The 23,366-nt window shown below is 40.3% G+C and overlaps 1 protein-coding gene across 1 annotated transcript; it reads right to left on the reverse strand.

Annotated features, from left to right (window-relative positions):
• Positions 1 to 1,134: 1,134 nt before the first annotated feature.
• On the reverse strand, positions 1,135 to 15,292 carry card14 (caspase recruitment domain family, member 14). The gene is made up of 20 exons (XM_046042432.1): positions 14,957 to 15,292; positions 13,813 to 13,950; positions 13,396 to 13,721; positions 12,436 to 12,594; positions 12,159 to 12,278; positions 11,738 to 11,863; positions 10,379 to 10,528; positions 10,162 to 10,284; positions 9,595 to 9,695; positions 9,187 to 9,242; positions 8,945 to 8,993; positions 7,302 to 7,518; positions 7,091 to 7,217; positions 5,336 to 5,576; positions 5,104 to 5,167; positions 4,891 to 5,011; positions 4,594 to 4,755; positions 3,969 to 4,087; positions 2,604 to 2,719; positions 1,135 to 1,764 (listed from the first exon to the last, which is right to left on the reverse strand). Exons 1-20 carry the CDS (start codon positions 15,168 to 15,170, stop codon positions 1,557 to 1,559), a joined length of 2,937 nt encoding a protein of 978 aa, XP_045898388.1. The 5' UTR covers positions 15,171 to 15,292; the 3' UTR covers positions 1,135 to 1,556.
• Between the last annotated feature and the right edge of the window lie 8,074 nt (positions 15,293 to 23,366).

The following is a 23,366-nucleotide window of genomic DNA, read 5'->3' on the forward strand; positions in this document are numbered from 1 at the left end:
CATTTTCTCATGTTCAGATAAGAATCTTGTCTTATAGCTACTGTATCTTAAATTAAAAGCAACAATTCCAAAAGGCTCTAAGCACTCTAAATGTGCTGACTTTATGTAAAGAGAAATGTGCACGTTGCCCAACATCTATGCGCTTTTATATCACTGTTGAGTTGAGAGCCTCATTTGGCTCCGACAGCACGTCCTGTTCTTCTCTTGACCTCAGATTAAGCTGTCTCTCTGTCTGTCCTCCCTCTGGATCTCTTGGACTGGACTGTGGAGTCTCTGCAGGTGAGGCAGTTTGGATCCTCTGGACCTAGGCAGTGATTACAAAGGTTGCGTTTTCTGCTGAACCTCTTGTGTTTTTGGCATGACCTCATCTTGGAGTGTTTGAGCTCTGAGTGCTGCAGTTCTGCTCCAGTCTTTTCTTCTTTTCTCTGTGGGGAGAGGGCAGTGCTGGCCTCCTCCTGCTCTGCCTCCTACATATCCAGCAACAGGTAGAAGCCGAGTTGTTTCCATCAAACAGCACGATTACCCGCCTAATATGCACCTGGTCCATAAGCTTTTACAGTGACAGTCAGAGTAATTTGCCAGTTCTGTCACAGAATTTCATGATACAGTATTTTTACAAGAATATTTCATTAGTCAGATGCTCAGCAGTGCAGGCATGGTTTCATTTATTCTTTGGGAGAAGGCACTGTGTCATCCACAGCAGTTTGTGCTGTGAATCCTCAGATTGCTATCAGCCGGTTCTTTGACTTTGAACAGATCCAGATGGGCGGCATCATTTTAAAAGAAAAGCATATGTGTAGCTTTTTTAAACTTACAGATAAGCATTTGCCAAATTTGTCCTAAAAGTACGATATATGGAAATTGAAAGGCATATTAAGTCTTTCTTTTGATTATGCATCTGAAACTCTCACTTTGCACATTAAGTGTTGTCTCTCCTCATTAAAAACTTCACCTGAGATATTTTAACAATACAAAAAATGCAATTATTATTCCTTTGACAGCTTCAGCCAGAGTGAAACACTTCTGAAAGCACACAAACATGGATAAAAGAAGCTTTAAAATCATAACGCAACACCAAAATGATGCTTCAGGAGAATGATGAGCTTCAAACTTGAATGAGCATAAACCATTAAATACTGCTACATTTTTATTAATGTGGACAGTGAGATACATTGGAACCAGAAATTATTAAGCAAATTACAGAATCTGCCTACGAACTCCGCTGCAACTTGGAGGGATGTCATGAATAGTTGTTGAAAAGACAACAGATAAATCATAAAATAAAGATTGTTTAACGATGCACCATAAAAAAGAAGAGGACAACCAGAGAGGGAAGCCTCAATGTAGAACATGTTTCTGGTTACAGTAAATAGTGATACAGCTTCGTATGCTAATAAAGTATATAGCACAATATGTGAATGCTTCGGTCACCCAGTTACTAAAAAGTATCATAGATACGTACTCATGTTTACAAAAGTATTTCTTGTAAAGCTTGTTTATACTCCTTTAATATGTAACATTTTATCATATTAACAAAAACCCCTTCATCCTCTTCTTCAAAACAGGTCAGGCTCCACCCAGACGATCTTCTTCTGCTCCCCCCAGATGATGGTGCGCAGGTTGGTCATCAGGGAGGTGGGGTCACACCAGGAGTCTGCAGCCACGCTGTGATACAGACACGGCAGCTTGTCCAGCAGGGGCTCCTCGCTCCTCGAACACGCCAGCAGCTGCTCCTCCCACCGGCTGGGGAGCTGCAGCTTTGACCTGTGCGGGAGGAAGGGCGGATATAAACTACAAGATCTTTTTTTTGTTCATTTGTTGGTTGTGGATTTTTGCCCAAATGTAGCCAACGTGACATCCTGTCAGTGTATTTGTTTACAGCTACAGTTGAGTTTGACGTAACAAAATTATTCAGTTCTCTAAATCATCAACACAGAAGGTTTATAGGTCAGTCCCTCAGAATCAGAAGGAACAGGTTTTGCTCTGGACACAGTTTGAACTGTCGGCAATAGTACAAGGAAATACTGTCTCAGAAGAGACTAAGATACCATTTATTTCTAGTGACAGCAGCATCAACAGACTAGAACACGGTGCAGCACTAGGAAGATATCCTTTTTCTTTTCAATGGTAAAACACAACCCCATGGTTCTCATGCTTTTGTTTATTCAACCTGTGACAAAAGGCTGCTCACAAGAGGTTCAAGCCTGTTTGTTGAGGGCGTTAAACGTCATTCAGTGAACCGTGGATTACATTACTCAATTTATCACTAGCTAATGATATGTAATAAGTGCATTCAAATGTGGATTATTCCTTTAAAGTGGAGCATTTAAAGTAAATCATTTTGATGATGTGACACTGAAGAGAAAAGCGACTACTGTATGGTTTTCTAGCTTCTATAATTTTAAATACTATTTTTTTTTTATTTCACTTGTAGTAGTATTTAGTCACAGTGGAAATATTCTCCCTGGGTTACAGCAACAGTCAAACAACACATAAATTGTGGAAGGACTGCATTGTTCTCCCGTAAATGTGATGTCAGCGTGATGAGCAACGAGATGAGCTCTGTCAGCATTTGCATGACGGACGGAAGGAGGAGAGTTTACCTCAGTTTGCGTGCACTCCGCGCAGACTGGCTGATGAAGATGATAATTGGGAAGATCTCGGCTCGGTGCAGCCGACGCACGCAGTCCAGCCCCAGCGGCAGCACGCAGTGGATCCCCTGTCGGACAAAAAGGAGACCACGTGGAATATGGGTGGAAAAAAGAGGGGTTTTAAATGAGCAAGTTTAAAAATGTAACACACTTCAGTAATAAAACATAAACTACTGAATTTCTCTTAAAGTCTCTTTTAAAGCAAAGGAGGTCATGATACACAGGATTAATGAGCTCCAGCAATCAGATGTCTCTAGCATAAACAGCAGAATACGAACATAACGAACCCGTCAGATGTGTGTAGAGGTTTGTGTGGTTATTTTGTAGCAGCTTGGCGTCATTTGCATGTGATTTAATGAAGGTAAACGTGGAGGACGGTCATGTGTAATGAAACTGCGCTCTGGGCGGCACTTCCAAAATTGGAGGCTGCAGATTTATCAGCCCACGTGTCCTGCTGCCTTCAGATGGCTGCAGGGATTTAATGAAATGAAGGAGGAAACGTTTCTTCAGTATAAAGCAACAGATACTGTATTAATTAATTTATAAATAAATGCAGACTGATTTATAGGTGTTCCTGCACAAACTACATTAAATATTAATTTTTTGATGCTGATTTAAACACATCCTCTGGCTGGAGAGTGCTTAATTAAATTAGTTTATTTACATTTGAAGTATTATTGTGCTATTGCTGCACATTTGGTCCAGGCTCCAGCTGACAAAATCATTAGGTTGGTAGCAGACTGATGCTGCACCAGAAACAAACGTGGTTCCTCTGAGTTCACCAAATTTCCACCAAAATAACAATAATAATAATAACAACTTGTTTTGCCCCCCCCACTTCCCCCCTCGCGCTCTGCACTGAGCACCAAAACATAACCCAGGCAGGCAACTTTCAAAGCGCTGGTTGCGCTGGTTGTTGCATTGCCCCAAGTCATTGGATTACCAAAGTCTGAATGCCTGCCACACAAACCATGGAGCATGAGGTAAAGTCTGTGTCATCAAAGTCTTTAGAACGCATTCACTGGGGAGCATGAATGTCTGTGCAAACCTTCATGGCAAACCATCTAGTGGTTGTCGAGTCTGGACAAAAGTGGTGAACCAACCAACCATCCACCACTGCCATCCCTCCAGCTCCACTACTAGTGCGGCTAAAAATATATACATAAACATTTTGTTTAAAAAGATTTCATTAAGCTAACCTAACTGTATTTCCTTTCCACCCTATTTTAATGAGCCCCATTCTCTGCTTTTTTAATCAACCGGCCTCCACTCAAAGTTTCCAAATACAAGATCTGTTTTCGCGTTGAAAGTTCTGACCTTCGTCATGACCTTCTCGACACTCTGCAGGGTGTAGTAACAGTCTCGTCCCTGCTCACAGTCCTCCAGGATCTCAGACTTCTGCAGCCGGGCCGCATACTCAGTGGAGCTCAGCACCTCTGTAGGGCATAAGGGTGGGAAGGGAGAATAAGAGAGAGAAGACATGAGATCATGAAAGCATTATCATCAATCTATTTCAAACTCTACATGAAGAAATGGCATCTTCATCTTTAGCAGTGGCATTTTCTTTGATTCATCTGGTATATTATCTGAAACATTCATTATTTAATTTTCTTCTGCATGTCACTTCTTTGTGTTCTGTTGAATAGTGTAATGATCCAATTTTCCCACAAAGATCATTAAACTTTTATTTTACCTTATCATTGCAGGGAACACTGGCAAACATTTGTTGTCTTTATAGCCTCTATCATTTTTATTACTATTTATTCACAACGCTTATTTCCTTCCTGGTTTTCAGCAGCATACAAACGTTATTTGTCAAGTCAAACAGACTTATCTGTCAGCACAGGAAAGTGTGTCCCTTCTCTGTATCTAAAAACAAGTGTTTATGAAATATAAACGCAGTGTCTTTCATTACAGCATATAACGACACAGTATTCCATACCAGGCTCACAGAGCTGGAAACCCCGCCAGCCTGCCAGCTTGTTGTCCAGGACGCGTCCCAGAATGGTGGGCAGCAGCAGGACAGGCCTGCAGGTGGGCGGGTAGTGGGGTGTGACCAGGGTGTACGGCATGAGGGATAGACAACATTTGGGTGCAGATGTATCTACATCGGAGGCAATATATACCGGGAGAAAGATAAATGTCTTCATTGAAAAAAATATTGAAAATGTTCATCAAACAGTAAATTCAATAAGCAATAAAGCCGGAGACTGTTCTGCTGCAGACTGATGAAAAGTACCTGAGTCTGTGCTCTTGTTCTGTTCATCCTCCACGCTGACCCACAGTGGGTTCCTGCCCTGGCGCCCGGTGCTGACAATCCTCACTGCCTTTTCCTCATTCTGGGCCATCACACGCCAAGCCTGGTGAGGGAGAGGAATATTCCCAGGAGTGAGTTGGCAGAGTAAAAATTTGCATGGGGTCACTGGGTGGTTTTACTTAAGATAGTTCTCACCTTTAGCGACTTCTTTGTTTGAAAGCTCATGTCTTCAATTGCTTGAATCAGAAGTCGCTGTGCCCTGCGCCATCAGAAAACCATTAAAATTCTACAGTTTCAAGCACTGTGAGAGGTGATTTCATTTCACTTCCAGGTTTTCTGACGATTCTGACTCCCCCGTTATGTTGACTGACAAGAAACTGAATTGAAGTGCAGACCACATTTCTATATTCCTCATCTGTGTACCAACCTGTAATAGTTGGGTAGGGTTCCGCTCTGGAGGTCCAGTAGCTGACAGGGGTGAACTTGGCTGGCGTGCCATGAGTCGTCAGTGCCAGTGGGTCGTGTGTTAGTCACATGAAGGATGTCGTTGCAGAACACGGTCAGGGTTCCGTTGGGGCCAGCAGGGAGGGACATGTTGACGCGTACGTAGAAGGAGTCTCCGGACGATGTCTCACTGCTCTGCAGCTGCTGCAGCAGCATCTCATAGTCTGAAGGCAGAGGAGGACACTTTAATTAAAGCCACTGTATTATTGTATCCTATACATTATTAACATATAATGTAATCTCTAAAGTCTTCACTTGCTGTACATATTAGCTCCACTGTCAATTTCAGATTTATAAATGTACCATGCTGTAATTTACTGCCAAAGAGTTAAAGCAAAGCACCTCTTATGTTCCTTCAGTAGACTGGTAAATGTCATTAAACACAACAAAACGGGGCAAGAAAGTCTTTGGCAAATACAAAGGTAATTGTCCTTGCTCATAGTGTAAAAATGTCTTGGGGATCCTTCTTTTTATACCTTGCATCAAATAAAATAAATCACATGATCAGGTCTGTGCATTTTAAGAAGCTGAATGAATCCATCCTTCATCACTATGTGTTGAAATGTTTGATATCATTCTTTTTGTTTCCTTCACTGTGTCTAGCACAGATATTTTGGCAACATGTGCTCAATCACTAACCGTGAGTGATGAAATTATTTGGTGGAATGTGTAACTCATAGCCTAGCCTGTTGGCAAATAGTTTAACAGTATAGCTAGCACGTTAGCAAGCCAGTATCATACACCTGGCTGATGCTTTGCGTGCACCCTCTAGCGGAGACGTTCAGTAGTGCCTCTGTCAATACTGAGATCACTGACTGTGATGCAGTGCTAGCTCCTTGTCATGTTGTTCTAGCATGATCTCTCATTCACTTACAGTTCACACACAATGCCCAATACCTAGCCTCAGCACACTCAACAACAGAATAATCCATACCTACATGTACAATGTGACATGAGCGTTTAAAGGACTATAAAGGAGCTGCTGCACTAGATTGTCTATTCTATAACATTATGTTCTCGCTATGTTTTATTAACTGCAGTCCATATGCAAAATAACTTATTTTCAAACGTGCAGAGACGCTTTTTGCCTTTCTACACCAGGCTTTGTCTTTATGGGATGCCATTCGATACATAAAAACTTTTCTTGTTTGTTTCATGAAGCAACTGTACTTTGCCTCCATCTGACGGGTCTTGTGTACTTTGAAGAATGTTGCAGCTCAGCTGAATTCTTTGAATGACTGACCCTCATGAAGACAGCAGGTTGATCAACAGTCAAGTCACGGTTAGATGAGTTATCTCATGTGGCAGCTGGCCATCCCTTTAATCTCAAGGGAAACAATCTGCTTCCTAAAGGCCTCATATCAGCTGAAACCATAAACTTCCCATTTAATGCCATAATACAGTCACTGCGATTCGGCATAACACAGTCCTGCCTTATGACTTTGCTCTTGCATGTGTTTTTGTTTGTCAGTGTGTGTGCAAATTAAAATTTTCTTTCTGAAAATTAAAATGGAAAAGTGTTATTTGCTTTGTTTCCCCAATTACAGCATGAAGCATTTTGGTTTCATCAAGTTGGAGGTACCATCTTTACTAAAACGTTTAGAAAAGATTCATGATGAGACGTGCCATCTTGGTTACATGGAGAAAAAGTGTAATATGTACATGCTCTGGGACATACCAGCTTGTCTGGGCCGAAGGGAGAGGTGACAGAGGCCTGTGACCTGGCCAAGAGCCCACATAGCTTCCTCTAAAGTCGAATCCTCCAGCACCATCCTCAGAGCCTTCTGGTTCTGCTCATACTTCACCTGCAGAACAATAGTATTATGAAAAACAACTTCACAGTAGGCAGAACGATTAGAATTAGTGTTCAGAAACACACTTTAACCCACCTCCACTATCTGTGCCCCAGGGCTGATGCCGACAGTGTGGGCAGCGCTCCCTTCGGTCACCTGGTGCACAAACACTCCAGTCTTATTGCCTCCTATCACTGCCAGCTGGCTGAGCAGCGCGTCCCCCTGGAGGGAGATGCTGAGAACACGGCCGTTGACACGAATTGCTCTCGGACGAGAACGCATCAGGAAGGGAGGGGCCGAAGTTCTTGACAGGCTGGTGAGAGAGTAATGAGGAGAGGAGGAGAGGATAGAAAGCTTCATTGAACATTTTGCTTATTATAAGTATCATAGTTGTCTTTTATGCAAAGAATTTTTTTTGCTGAGGACAGAAAATCCTTTATAGATAGATAGATAGAACAGTCTAGGAATTGTAGCCTCTTTGGTCATTAGCAAGGTTAGTTTGTGTTTAGTGCTAATAAACATGTCAGCATGCTAACATGGTAAACTAAGACGGTGACAATATTGTAGATGCTAAACACCCGCATGTTAACATAGCATTTAGCTCAAATCACTACTATACAGCCTCACAGAGATACTAAACATAAAGGACAATTACAAGTAAACTTATATAAATTTATATTTAATATTTAGCTGTAAATACTTTATAGTCAAGGATTTTCTGAAGTCTATGACCAACAGACATCTGTGGGCACTTGGCATCTTGGCATTTTATCCAGGATAAAACTGCAGCCATGTTTACGTTTGCCTTGATTTAGTGAAAACATGTTCAGTTCTTCAGAGTGACTGACGTCAGGCGGCTGACTTGGTTTGGTAATAAGACTCTGCCCTTTCTGTCTTTTCTACATAATCTGTAGGCTAACTATACAAAGATCTATATGAAATTGTACACCCTCTATAAAGCCTTCTGTGGCTTCAGAAGGAGCCGTCACACAGCCATTAACATAACACACCTGAATCTCCCACTGAACTGTGGGTGGTCGAGTTGCATTGTGGGTTAAAAAGTACAATATCTCTGATTCTGCTGCATCAATTTTGGTACTCTTTTTGTTATAGGAGTGCAAAGCTGAATTGGTGGAGCAATCTTTTAAACGTGATAGTCAGCACTTTAACCTCTGTCATTGTTTCATTTCAAATCCCGTGTGCTGAATTAGACTCAAAGAAGGTCACTATACCTCCCGTTTTTATTATTACATTTAGAAGTTAGTACATGGGCACCCACCAGTGCTCAAGGTTCCTATACATTTTTCATTTCCAAAGTCCTGACTTTTCCAGACCGTATTTGACATCAGAGTACAATTATTTAGATGTTTATTATGTAAATATATTTAAAATCCAACTGTTTTTTTTGACTATGTGTGCTAATATGTTGTCAAATAAATAGATCATACAAATCAATTTTAATAATACACGTAATATTTTCCCTTTGAATAAATTATGTTATATGATTGTTCCCCCCTATATTTTTAAAGTAAATAATTGAATTTTCATAGTGTCTGTGCAGAACGCAGCCATAAACGTATGGTTTTCTTACACTAAAAAGATAGTCGGTTTACTTTTCTGATAACTACATCGCTGCACAACTCATTTATGTTTATTCAGGTAGATTGCCATCTGTTTTACACAATGCTTAGTAATATGAAACTCCTAATTTAAAAATGTTAGTCCAGTGGACGCCTCACCCATCACTGCTGGAGGAAAGTTTTGGTGTCAGCTTGTCTTCACTTCCCACTAAACAAAAGAGAGGCTGTTTAATGACTTGGCATCCAGGTTAATGTGTCACTCTTCTGCCCTGGCAAGAGTTCGACATTGAACAATGGCTAATTTAGGTCCTGCAAAACAACAGCAAACCACCACCCCATCCACACAGAAACACAAACACAGAGGCACTCACTTAAAAGTTTCATATGTTTACTATACATACCACTGGGGAGAAACACAAAGTCATCCAATAGAGAATCAGCCAGTGCTGTTTCCAGGCTACAAAAGAAAAAAAGACTAGATTTAACACGTTGAACATGGGAATACAAACTTTCCCTTGAGCAGTCAGTCTGAATGTCAGTCTGAACATAACTCATAAAGTCTCTTCACAGTGTGCTCTCACTAGGTTTCGTCTTGCTCCTCAACATTCATGTGTTCTATAATTTGCTCTTGATCACACTTCTACAAATCAATAACCCACCTGAAACAGGACGCCATCGTGTTATCAGAAAGGAATGCAGAAGTCAATATCCACTTCAAGTCATCCATTCCGGTCAGTGCCTTGTCAGTTGGAACTAATGTATTGTATTTGACAAGAAGAATGCAACACCCCCCCCCCCCACACACACACCTGATGTCTGTATATAGAGATTCCTTCCTCCTACGGAGAGACTCTGCACTGGGGGGCTCTGCGGTGTGGGATCGGACACTACTTGCCGCAGCATCTTCACACTGTACACATACATACAGATAGATACAAGTGGTATACAAGTACACACAAATGTAAATTCATTACTTCATAAAAAATACTGTATCTACTGTAGGACTGGGAATTATTTGACATTTACTAGTGCCAATACACTGTCTGAGCTTCAGTACTGATACCAAAATGAACTTTATCAGTACTTAGTATACAAACTCTCTTTTTCATTTTACAACTTCTTTATATAGTACTGTTTAATGTTGTTTTAAAGGATAAGGTTGGCCTTGTTCTATATTTTTCTTAACGTCAACAAATACCACAGACAGACCAAAATGTGTTTGACTGTCATTTAATAGTTTGCGACTTCCCTACTCTATCTGTGGCACTCAGACCCAGGTCTATTAGTTCCTGCTGCAAATGTGAATCTTTAAAAAAAATTAAAAAGTTAAATGTTTGAAAAAGCCTAATTAATTTCACACACACACACACACATACCTCTGAACTGCTGGGACTCAGTGACATGGGATTGACTGCATCCATGCGGCAAAGTCTACGTCTAGTTGGGATTGAACATTGTTCATAACTGGATGTTGGACTCTCCCAGTCCACCTCTCTCTCCTTTGGCAAAAACACAGAGCACTGAATTACCATTATTATTTCTGTATGTGTTGTTCTTACGTGTGCGCTGAAATGTGCCTGTGTGAGACATTACATCACAACTCTGCCGTTGATCTCTGGGGCTACGTTTGCCCTGCAGGCTGAAGACTTTCTCCTGGAGCTCCACCAGCTGACACCTCAGGGTGTCCTTCTCGGCCAGGATGCGGGCGATCATGGCCTGGGCCTCGTCTCTCGACAGGTATGCCTAGAAGCACGGGAACACATTTTCTCAGCACAATACTTAATTTACGCAGAAGCGACTGCGCGCGGCCACGCCTCGTTTCTCATTCATGCAGGCAGACACCGTCAGGCCGAGTTCATGCTGTACGCAGAAACCCCCACGCCATGACAACTGAAATGGCTTCACTCAAAACGTGCACATGTCTCAATCAGGGATCGCTTGAATGAAAAAGTATTAACGTACGTGCCGCTACACTGCCACCAAGGCGTGTGGTATGTAAGATGTTGTCAATGTGGTGTGTGTGGCAGACAGCTTTCTATCTTTTGACATATTATTGTAAGCACAACAAGTCAGGAACAACACATAGCAACAATGTCTGAGTCATATGCCCCTCGTTATTTATAATGATAGAAATCCTCACGTGTAGCAGCACACATGTAATGATAGATTTAAATTTTGAAGTAAAACTGCTGCACATATCTTGAAAGAAAAAGTAGTGGTGTTGTGTTTGAAGATACAATCTTGAGCTTGATTCTTTAATCCATATCTATCTTAATTCTTTAATCCGACTTGATGAATAAAGCTGACCATCTGGCAATTCAAGTGCTGGTTGATGTGTCACACATCATACAGCAAGCATGATCCACTAATTACAACCAGGAACTGTCAAGTATTATCACATGTATTGTGCTGTTGGTTGCTGCACAGCTCCAGTGGAGCAGCTGGCGGCTCCGCACCCCTGCTTGTGGCCACCTGACAGTTGTTTAGGGTGTGGGTGGGTTGTTCATTTTATTTGTGTTGGAGGAAAAGCCGCAGAGTCATTCCTGCGTGGCGTCAACAGGTGAAATGTAACAACACACGATGTTTACGGAAGTGTAAAAGTTATGTAATATACTTTAATACTGCTCAATGCCAATAAACAGAGTGTTTCCAGTAGAGGAGAGTTCAACAAATGTACCTTACCAAAGAGAGATAAATAACTACACCCCCAAAACACACACAACAGGGAGTGACAGACAGGAAGAGCCAGGTTGATATTTAATACTCTCCTCAACAGCACTGCTGACTGCTCGACATTTCAACAGGAAAAACAAACAACATGATGTGGTGGAAGATCGGTTCCACACAAGCAATAAAAACAGAATCTAAAACAGAAAATCCTGCCTGGAAAACTGAATTAATGTTTACCCAAGACGGGAAAGTTTGCGTGACAGTATCCCCCTCCCCCCTTACTTGGTCTCTCTCCGCCTGCAGCTCTCTCGACTGGTTCTGGATCACAGTGTTCTTCTGCTGGTGCATGTTACAGTCCAGGGTGAGCTGCTGCACCTGGAGGCTCAGGAGCTCCTTCTGATCCAAAAGCTGAATGCAAATACACACCGATTACACCAATGCTTTAGGGACACACAGCAGATGTACAGGATTTGATGAACAAGTCAATGAGCAGCTAAGCCACACAGAGACTGCGTTCTCTAATACACTCATGTTGTAAGGTGTATTTATATTATTCACACTTCACTTTTGAATTTTTTCTCTGGCCAAAGGCTTTTGCAAATGGAACTCTGTAGCAGTGGGATAATCAAAATGCCACTTTTCATCATAGTGCAGCAAAACATCTGCATTTGCATGCCATTTCCTGATCCATACAAACACATACCCCTTGTTTCTCTGTGAGCAGTTTTTCATTCTCCTCTCTGTAACACCTGAGCTGTTCCGCAAGCTCCACCTGGCTGTCTATGGCCTCGGCCAGATCCTGAGCCAGGATGTCTTGACGAGCCTGACAGAGACACAACAGTGACAGCAGATGAGATCCAAACATAAAGAGACACAAGCGGCTTCTGACTCTTTCACTGTCTAATGATTGTGAGCGAGGGCTCTCACTATTCCACATAAATCAGCTAATAACAAAGAATGATTAAGTGTTTTTTTCTCACTGGGTCCAGCTTTTCCGCCTTCACCAGCTGGCAGCGCAGACTCCTGACTTCCTCCTGCAGTTGTGGAGTCTCAGCAGAGGAAGCACACCTGAGCGAGTGCTGCTTCTGGATCTTATTCTCCGTTTGCACCTTCTGCAGCTCAGTCTGCAGTTGATACACCTGCCACCACACAAGAACAACAACACTTATAATCAGTTATTTGATTGATAAATACATTTTTGTTTCACCAAAAGTCCCACAATCCCCAAAGGTATTCCATTTACAATCATATAAAAAAGGAAAGCAGCATATCCTGACATTTGAAAATCTGGAGCTTGTTAATATTTGGCATTTTTTATTGATAGTTACTGTTGATTCACTTCCTGTCAGTCAAATAATTGATTAATCAAATCATTGTTTCAGCAGTACATTTTAATACAGTGTTAAAATGTTAAAAATGCATCTGTGAAATAAAACCAAAATGACTCAAAGCAAAACATCAGCTACCAAGTTTGGGATCGCCTTCATGGCACTCATCACATCATTAGCAGGGTACTACAGTGATTTAATATTGCACTTCCAAAAAGATGATGCAGCTCAGGAGCATCTTTGTTAGATGACGGATAAAAATCTTTCAAACTCCACACCCACGGTTTGTACTGTAACGCTGGGATTTCTGATGAAGATGCGTAGTTTCCAAGGCCAGGCAAAGATCACTCTAGTATCACTTTTTCAGGCAAGGCTCATTCAGAGCAGTGCAGAGGCACAAAAGACCTTGAACAACTGATTTCACAGGCTGTATTCACAGTAGCATAATCTTCTAAAGTTACATCAAGCTACAATGGCCAGATTTCAGTTCTTTAAGCCTGACCTTCTGAGGACTTTCCCCTGAGATCACAGCTTTGTTTATCAGTGAAGAGGAAATCACTGTATTACTGAGTTTGCTAAGGTAAAAAACACACTTTAGTCAGCATCACTGACCTGCAGGTTGAGGTCATGGAGGCGCATGTTCACAGCTGATTTCTCCTCCATGGCTGCAGTGTAGCGCATATACAACTCACACTTCTCATCCTTCAGCTTGGTGACTTCATGTTGCAAAGAGCACAACTGTCTCCTTATGCGTTCATTTTCAGACTGAAGGCATCTGGACTTCTCCTCCTGCTCCATTATCTGCCCAATCTCCGACTCCAGGGAGGCACAGCGTGCACTCATTCTGCCAGCCTCACAGCGCGCCTCCTGGAGCTCCTTCTGCATAACCGTTACTGCTCTGACCAGATACTCTGTCAGCTCCGAGTACTTTATCAGGCCTGCAAGGAGAGCAATGCAAGGCAGAAATACAGCAACTGAAAAACAAAACAAATATTCCCTTGAAGTGCTGGAAGACCTAAAACCACTGACCGCTGAATCTTGAAGGCTCAGTGCTGGGTTTGCGTCCAGTGACTTGGGTGTACAAGGTTGGGTAGTGGATCATTAGGCTCTCCAGCAAGGCCACAGCGCCATTCCTCCCCTGGGTCCTCAGCAGATCCAGCATATAGCCTGGGAACGTAAGAGAACACTGTAAACCCTAAACTCCGACCCTAACCTCTGAACCATGATATTTTATCTGAAGATATGACAGTAACTGCATTAGTGATCTAACCAACAACTCCCAGTGTTTTCTCTAAAACTAAAAGCTCTTTGGAGAGAAAGCAAACTGCAAATAACTATCAACAATTAGAAGTACTGGTTAATAAGGAGGCAAATACCAGTGGTGGACAGTAATTAAGTACATTTGGTCAAGTACTGTACTAAAGTACAAATTTGAGGTACTTGTACTTTACTTGAGTATTTTCTTTTCATGCCACTTTCTACTTTTACTCCACTATATCTCAGAGGGAGATATTGTACTTTTTACTTCACAATATTTATCTGACAGTTTTAGTTTCTACTTTACAAATTAAGATTTTTTTTGCACACAAAACATATAAAGACTTAATAAAATATGTTTCATTATAAATTAACAAGTACAGCTGACACTATTTTTAGATTGATACTAAAATGAACGGTCAACAACTTCCTTCCTTTAAGACATATAATAACACATTTATATAAATACATTTCATGGTTCCAACTTCACAAGTGTGAATTTGCTTGCTTGCTTTGCTTGTTTTAAATATTTTTGAGCTTAGTACTTTTTATTCTTATTAGTATTAAGCAGGTACTTTTGTACTTTGACTCAAGTAGAAATTCAATTTGAAGACTTTCAGTGGAATAATATTTAGCAAGGGTATCTGCACTTCTACTCAAGTAGCCTACAGGATTTGTGTACTTTGTCCATCAGAGGCCCAATCTCAAACTCTGTCCGGCAGCATTGCTGCAGAACGCGCCGCTCTGCCTGAGCGGCCTGATTGGTTAACATGAGTACATGACTCGCGGTACAGTCTGTGTAAACAAATCTGGCGCAGTAAAAGAGCACACTGAATCCACCGGCAGGAACTCCATAACCCCCACAATGGACAGGCTTTCAAATCCAAGAAGCACCAAGTGAAGTCAGAAATCTCACTGGTTCTCATGCTGCGGTTGGTCAGGTTGTGGCAGGAGAGGATCTCATCCTCGTCCATCTCAGAGAGCACCCTGGCCTGCCTTAGGTACGGGATCAAGATGCACGGCCGCACTCCCAGGGAGATTCTGTGTCGGTTGTCATTAATCAGTTCCCACAGTTCCTCCTCGTCCATCTCTCCCAGGTCTGGAACCTCGGGAACACACTCCCCCGCCATCCTGAGTGTGCGTTGGTTTGAAAGAGTTGCCTGAGACAGCCGGATCAAACACACACACACCCCTGGCTGCAAAGACACTTTCCGTCACCGACTCTGTAAGCAGCCAGAGCAGTGGAACTGGAAGAAGCAGAAAAGCACAGTTAAGGGGTCAGGCTCTTACCACGCCCTGTGGGTGTTTTTGTCAAAGCATGCGTGTGTTTTATATGTGGGCGTGTAGCAAAACCTGTAAGACAAGAGCTTTGTGATGCTTCGCAAAAAGGGAGCTGAAACACAGACTCCTGGCACCATTAGTCAAGTGTCAACACGTATGTGTCTTACATTCACTCTTAGCTTCATAACGTGTGTTTGCTTTCAGCAGCTAAATCAATATCTAATCACACCACAAATCTCTGCCTGCCTCGTGTTATTAGAATGAAGCCATGATTTGTTTGTTGAATTGAGTCAGGCAGCAGTCTGTGGCGTAAATGAACAAAGACTGTCGCTAACACAGAAGCATTCGCCTTAATAATTCCTATTACATTAAAGCAAACACTCACACCACGCTGCTGACAGGGGCAACACTGAGCTATGAAGGGCAAAGTCCTCTGTTAAAGAAATAAATAAGTGTTTCTCACACTGTTACCTAACTTGCCACCAATGACTGCGTGTGAACTGTTTACTGTACTGTGAAGGGTTTACGCAAACACATGGAAGCTATCAATGGAACCTACTGTAAATGATATACCGGTGGGTGGAGGAAGTCTAGTGAACTCAGCACCTACGGGAAATATGTAAATTTGAAGAAATAGATTGAAAGAATACAATTTAACTAATTTTAAAGAAATACATTTTTACAAGACCAAAGTAAGATTTTGGAATAAGTTGTGTGCTATATGCTATGTGCCAGTAAATTGACTGTGTGACTCAGAAAATTATATTGCAGTTGTGCAATGGACAACATTAATGGACAAGCACCTTGACAAAAGACATTTCAAAGTCATAAAACTTGTTGCACCAAATATTTTTTAACAACTACATAGGAGCTTAACGAAATATGATCCTCCTGCCACGGCATCACAACTATAAATTTTAAAACTGCTGCTGTCTGAAGTATACAGTGTAACCTGACCAGCCTCTGTCAACAGCACAGAGCTTATCTCCCTGGTATTTCATACAGTTAGGACAACCTAACACTACTAGGGATTTCCCCCATAGCATATGTATGATAATATACAAGGAACATAGAAGTGTAATAAAAAATGAACTGAACAGAACAACAGAAGTCCTATCCTGAAAATGTGTTGATGTCACATTCCCATATTGGATAGCCGCAGAACAAGTCTGCAATTAGAAATCGGTATAGAAAGGTTACTCCACGGAAGAAATACTATACTTCTTATGCAACATGTTTCAGGAAGACCAAAGCAAGCAGGAAATAATTCACACAGTGAAACAGTAACCAGACGCTTGATTTTAAGATGAGCACTGACATTATTTGTGAGCACAAAGAACAATTTAACAGTAAAAGCTCAACAAGTAGTAGCATTTTATATACTGACAAATCTTTTCTGCAAAAAGTGGAGAATGTTGTGATTGTGTTAGCCCCTTAAAGTGGGACTATGCAAATGTTTGCTGAGCAGCAGCCACTCTAGCCAAAATTAGCCATGGCAAAATAATGTTAAAACGTACTATAACAGTAACACAAGTAGAGAAGAATCATGAAGTCAGTGAACTGACTGAGTAATGTTAGAAAAAAAACGCAGTATTACAGTAATTTTCAATTGCTAACCTGCACTGGTCAAAACTGAAGTCACATTGTCAAAACTCTTCACACAGATAGCGAAACAGACGTGTATGTGGACCAAACTGTGAATCATTTTTCATTGCTTTCACATAAAATGCATTTAATGACCACTTTCTCCAAAATCCATGAACTCTTTTTCTCATTACTACTTCACCAACTGCAAAACACTGGATATATACAGCACATTTTTCAAATGCTGTTAAAAACACATTAAAAACAGAAAGATGGCAAATGTCCTGCATTTCTACAGCAGCCAGACTGAAATATATTGGAAAGCTTGGTTAACATTTATATACATTTTATGTTTACGTCTATGTGCATATGTAGTCTTGTGGCTTTAAACTGCATGAGTTTAAAACAGGAAAAGTGTTTGTATTTTAGCAGAATTGGATCAGGGTTGGTACATGAAATATAGGTTGTGGTCATTTTGTCTCAGGTACCAGTTTTACTGTGTAAACAACTGAGAAAACTGTACTGCAGCACTGAAATTTGAGGTACTTTTTTTTTACAAGTAAATTACTGAATGCAGTGATGTAGAAAAAATAAAGGATATAGAAGGACATTTCTCCATTTCTGATGTATTCTTGTTACTCAGGCGCTTTGGTACATTTCTAGAATCATCCTTAACATTTGCAAAACTATTTGTATTGGTAAAATGGCTAAGGTTTGGATGAAAATGATTGAAAATGATTGATCAATTTCAACAGTACAGAGTTATACATTACAAGGGATTGGACAGGATTCACATGCAAATGCAGATTATGATAATGTGATGTTTTGGGGGGTGAGACTACTCAACAGAGAACCAGTACAACACATTCTGATCAACATGACGTAAGCAATTGATCGTGTAGGAAACAGCAGATAATTGTACATAATCATTTGCATAAATGTGGCAAATCATTTGCAATTTCTCAGAGAAATTGCTTTTACATTACATGATGTGCACAAGTGACAAGATGATGTGGAGGTTGAACAAGTAGAATTAAATTTTTTTTTTTTTAAATGTACTTTATTTATAGATTTTCAGAAAATCAAGGTCAGTAACAACCCAAACAATTAAATCGGATTCTATCCATGTATAAGGTATCTGAGAGCTCTGTGAGCCAAGCTTCAAAACTTGGATCTTTGTTCCAGACTCTAAGAATAGTTTTCTTAGCAATAACCATCCCATACTGAATTGAGAGAGCCTTCCAGTGGCTAAGAGTCTCGAGCTGGTGAGACCAGCCAAGAATGCCTGTCTCTGGGTCCGGAGGGAGATCATATCCATAAATCTCAGAGTAGAAGTGGAAAACCTCGTGCTAAAATCTCTGAAGTTTGTTGCAAAAGCAGAACATATGTGCCAGTGTACCAGCGGACTGTTTCCATTCCAGAATGAGTGCAGTTTAAAACATGAAAAGTCTGTGTATAACCTTGTATTGAATTAGCTGGTGTCTTGAGTTAATTGAGCATGCGTGTATGCTATACAGACATTTAGACCATGCAACCTCCGAGATGACGGTACCTTTTTCCCTCTCCCAACACTCTCTCACATGTTGTGTACTTGGAGCGGTTTGAGCTGCACAACACAATTGCAAACATGGACACCAGCTTTTTGGTCTCAGGTTCCTTTGCTAAAAGAGAGTAGACTTAGAATTTAAATTCTGATCTGAGAAATGTACCAAAGTGCCTGAGAACAGCTGTATTATAAATGAAATACTGATTTCTATGAAAAAAGTCACATTTCAAGGATAAAAGTTCATCAAATTTACATAATGCTTCCTGTTGTTAGTGTTTTTTAGGTCAGTGTGTTATGAGTGACAGTGACCATTGCATCTTAGCAATTGAAAAACATGTAAAGTAGTAAAGGATACTAAAAGAACGTACCCACCCCAGCCACAGCCTGTTCACTTTGCTGCTGCCTGGCAAGATACGGAAGTATCCTCTGTTGTACCACCAGACTTAAGAGCAGCTTCTTCCCTCAGGCTGCGTGACTCCTTAAATCATCCAATATCACTCCAATATGTAAAATAGTTTTATTTCTCTATATAATTTTTGTAAATATCATATGCTTTTTATAAGTGGCATAAAGGGAACTTCAAGCTTCATCTCATTATACAACCCTGTTGTAAAGTGACCTTGTAAAGTTTGCTTAATTAGCTAACATTAGCCACCATGAGCTTCTGGTCAGACCAGACCAAATAAGCCCATAGCAGCAAAACCACATGACTGTACTGAATTATGTAAGGACTTGTTTTAATGCTTATGAATTCAACTTTTAATTTGTAAGAGGCATTTTTGTATATTTCATTCAAAAGTTACATACTTTCACTTTCAAGTCACATATGTAGGCCATACTAAGTCGCATGCATGCACTGCTGAAGTGGACAAGATGCTGAATCCCAATTTGCTCCTGCGCCCCTCAGTGTGTGAGTGTGTGTGAATGGGGTGAATGTGACTTGTATTGTAAAGTGCTTTGAGTCGTCAGAACTGGACTAGAAATGAGCTATACAAGTACATTCCATTTGCCATTTACCATCCATGGTACCATCCATGGTTTGGCATAGTTACTTCACTAAACAGGTCACAAGTCTTCTGAAAAGATGACGCAGAGACACCGCAAGATGGGACAGCACAGGCTAACAACTCAAAATAGCCGGTATTTACATTCACAAAATACATTCTATTTTCACATTAGCATACGTTACAGTTTTTTTCAGTTGCTAACCCGCACTGGTCAAAACTGAAGTCACATTGTCAAAACTCTTCAAACAGTCAGCGAAACAGAAGTGTACGTAGACCAAAATGTTAATCATTTTTCATTGCTTTCACACAAAATGCATTCAATGATCTCTTTCTCCAAAATCCATGAACTCTTTTCTCATTACTACTTCCCCATCTGCAAAACTCTATATATTTGCAGAACACACTTTGTCCAAAACTGTTAAAATCACATTCAAAACTGAATGATTGCAATTGTCCTGCATTTTTGCAGTAACTGGACAGATGTTTATACAATATTTTAGCAGAACATTTATGTACATTTTATGTTTACGTCTATGTGCATAGAGAAATATGTGTAGTGTTCTGAATGTGGTTTGTGAGTGAGTGAGTGAATGTGGTAAATGTAAAGCAGGAAATTTGCTTATATCTTTACAATTGGTTCAAGGGGTTGGTGCATCAATTATAGGTTGTGGTCATTTTGTCTCACGTACCTGTTTTACTGTGAAAACAACTGAGAAAAACTGTATTGCAGCACTGATATATCAGTAACTTTTGCAGTGATGTAGAAAAAATAAAGGATATTGAAGGAAATTTCTCTATTTCTGATTTATTATATATATATATATATATAATATTATTGACTGTACTATAGTACAGTCAATAAATTGAAAATATGTTATTCTTACATTTTTTCTCAGTCGCTTTGGTACATTTCTACAATCATCCTTAACATTTGCAAAACTATTTGTATTGGTAAACCATGGCTAAGGTTTGGATGAAAATGATTGAAATGCACATGGCTGCCCTTTTAAACATTGCGAGAGATTGGACAGGATTCACAGCTACACTTTGATGGTCTGTACTGTAATTTGTTGTAAGAGCATGTCATTGTGATGCAGAAAAAAATCAAGGCTGTTTTATATATCAGTGTAATACATTGTGATCAACATGACGTAAGCAATTGATAATGTAGGAAACAGCAGACAATTGTACATAATAATTTGCATAAATCTGTCAAAGCATTTGCATTTTGTAATTTCAATAAATTTGAGAAATTGCTTTTACACATGACGTGCACAAGTGACTAGATGATGTGGAGGCTGAAGAAGTAGAATTTCAAATCTGATCTGAGAAATGTACCAACGTGACTGAGAACAACTGTATTATATATGAAATACTGATTTATATGAAAAAATCAGTCTCATTTCGAAGACAAAAGTTCATTATATTTACGTAATGCTCCCCATTGTTAGTGTTTTGTAGGTCAGTGTGTTATGAGTGAGTATTGTTGCAACATAATAAAAATGCATCTTTACTTTCTCTATAGACAAGAACAACATAAAAAAGGTGCCTGTTATCTGTTATAATCTATGAAACTATAGGAGACCAAAGGTGCTGTTAACCTGGAAGTGCAAGACATTTTTTCTGCTGTGTTGTTGTTCTCTACAGAGGAGTACATTACAATAATCTATGAACTTAAAAGTGCTGTAAGACAGGCAGAAGTATTCCCCCATGACGTGTCATAGTTTAGATTTAGGTTAGATATGGAAGCAAGGAGTGTGAGAAGGAGTTTGAGTAAGAGGAGACACTGAGTTCTGAGTTCTCTGCATTAGGTGCTTGTTTCACATCGCTCCAGGGCCTGTGCACGGATACTGCCAGTCCTACTGCCAGTCTTCGGGTGTGCCGTGGAAAGTCCAAGATGGTGCTCACGGAGAGCATGCTATTTGAGGAGCCAGTTTGACAGCATTGCTTGGTGACCAACCTTGCAGGAGAGTCCTATTTGAAAGTGTAAAAATCACTGGATGTTACTGTCGTGTGCAGCAGATGTGCTGGTCTCTTTTGAAAAGACTTGTCATTGTCAACAAGGACATGTTTGATCAGTTTATCTCAATAGCAGAGTGTGAAGACACATCAGCACACAATGTGCAGGTGTTGTGTTTTATGATAGACTACTACACGTGGAGAGCAAAACTTTGCTGAGGCTCTATGACCACAAGACGTCCGCTCTAGCTTCTGTGGCTCAAAAGTGAAACTCCATCACTTGATGACATAATCATGTCATCAGCAAGGATGGGAAGGAAGTAACACAGAATATCTCAAACACAAATACCCCTTCTGAACATATTATGAGCTACTGTATAACCACGTGAGCCTTGCTCATTCAATACAGGCTGCACCAATTCCCTTACAGCACACAATGTTACTTCTAGGTCCATCACATGTTTTCGCAGGTGTCACTTAACACTCTAGGCCACGTGTGACAACTTCCAGATGGTGCAGGTACTGGTTCGCAGTACAATGAGAAAATAAATAGCATCAACACATTGTGTAGCTGTTTCCCAATTTCATACAATATACTTAAAATAATTGTATACTATTTGAACTAATTGTCACAGTACTTACTCATAGTTCTGTTTTTGTGCTCACAGGAAATGACCCAATATCTGCACTGACAGATGTAAACCAGTGTTAAACTTCACGAGACAACAAAAGGTATGTCCGAAGATTTCATACTTTTTTGTTTTGTATGATTTTGCTGGGGCTTTCTCACCACCACCATCCAAAGGATGCACACTGGAGTTTTTCGGGAGCTTCTCTACTTACAAGTTGATCAGCACAAGGTCTAATGTTAATCCACCAGTAGGGAATGCATTTCATAATACCCCTGGTGGCTTCACTTATTTGGAAATAATAGTTACTCCAGACATAAATGACATAGTTTGAGAGGACTATAATCCAATTTTATCAAGGTGGTCAAACTTTTCCATCTCTGTAAGTGGCTGTGTTAATATCATTAAGATGACCTTTCTAACAACATTTTTCTCCAGAGATTACTCTGGTTTTAGATTCTGGGCAGAGCGGGAGAAAGGGCAGAACAATTTTGATATCATGCGTAGATACATAACTGCCTCCCTGTTACATCACTTTGATAATAATATGCTAGCAAAGGGCACATTATTCTACTGCCTTTGAAGTAGTGTAAGAATTCTGTGACAAGGTCACACAAACAATAGCTGAGATAATCTCTCTTAAATTGTCTGTCTGTCCTTGGACATTAATCCATGGACTATCCCCACCTGAGTTAAGATTGTCAGGTGCATGCTCACTTCAGACTAAGCGCTGTGTTGCAATCGCCTGGAAGAGAGCCAAGGCACCTACAGTGGAACAAGAGTCTTACTGCCTACTGTCAAAACTAACGTGTCCCACCAAGGGGAAAATACAGAGTTATTTTAAAATATAGAGGCAATTACAACATTTCTTGAGCTACCTGTCAGAATGTTTACTGAGTAGCTGGAATTGATTGTATAGAGATAATGTAATTAAGTTGACTTACAGAATTGTGTTTTTTATGTATGTATGTAGAAGTGTATGTGGTGTATTAGTGTTGAAAAAATCCAATAAATACAACCCCACCCCCAAATTATACTTTATTTGACCATAAGGAAATATAAACTGTTTGTATATTTTGTATAAAGAGGAATTTCAACAAGAGTGCATTTTCAGGAGTTGTGTTGAGTGTTTTGTGTGCATAAATTATTCTTGATAAAGAGCTTTACCTAAAATCAAGAAGACTGTATAACATAGAAGAGAAGAAAATAAGCAATTGCTAGTTGTGGCTACAGTGTACTCTTATTAGAAAAAGGTGCTGTTTCCTCAACAGTCAACAGAAATAACCAGAACTGTTAGCATAATGACTCAGCCTACATGCT

This window comes from Micropterus dolomieu, unplaced genomic scaffold (genome assembly GCF_021292245.1).
Source record: "Micropterus dolomieu isolate WLL.071019.BEF.003 ecotype Adirondacks unplaced genomic scaffold, ASM2129224v1 contig_12961, whole genome shotgun sequence".
Taxonomy (NCBI): Eukaryota; Metazoa; Chordata; class Actinopteri; order Centrarchiformes; family Centrarchidae; genus Micropterus; species Micropterus dolomieu.

Coding starts and splice junctions, on each gene's coding strand:
- card14 (XM_046042432.1), bottom strand. CDS start 15,170: ATGGCGGGGGAGTGTGTTCCCGAGGTTCCAGACCTGGGAGAGATGGAC. Junction 11,864..12,158: donor TGCTCACAGAGAAACAAGGG/GTATGTGTTTGT, acceptor ATTTGCATTCAG/CTTTTGGATCAGAAGGAGCT. Junction 8,994..9,186: donor CTTTGTGTTTCTCCCCAGTG/GTATGTATAGTA, acceptor TCTTTTGTTTAG/TGGGAAGTGAAGACAAGCTG.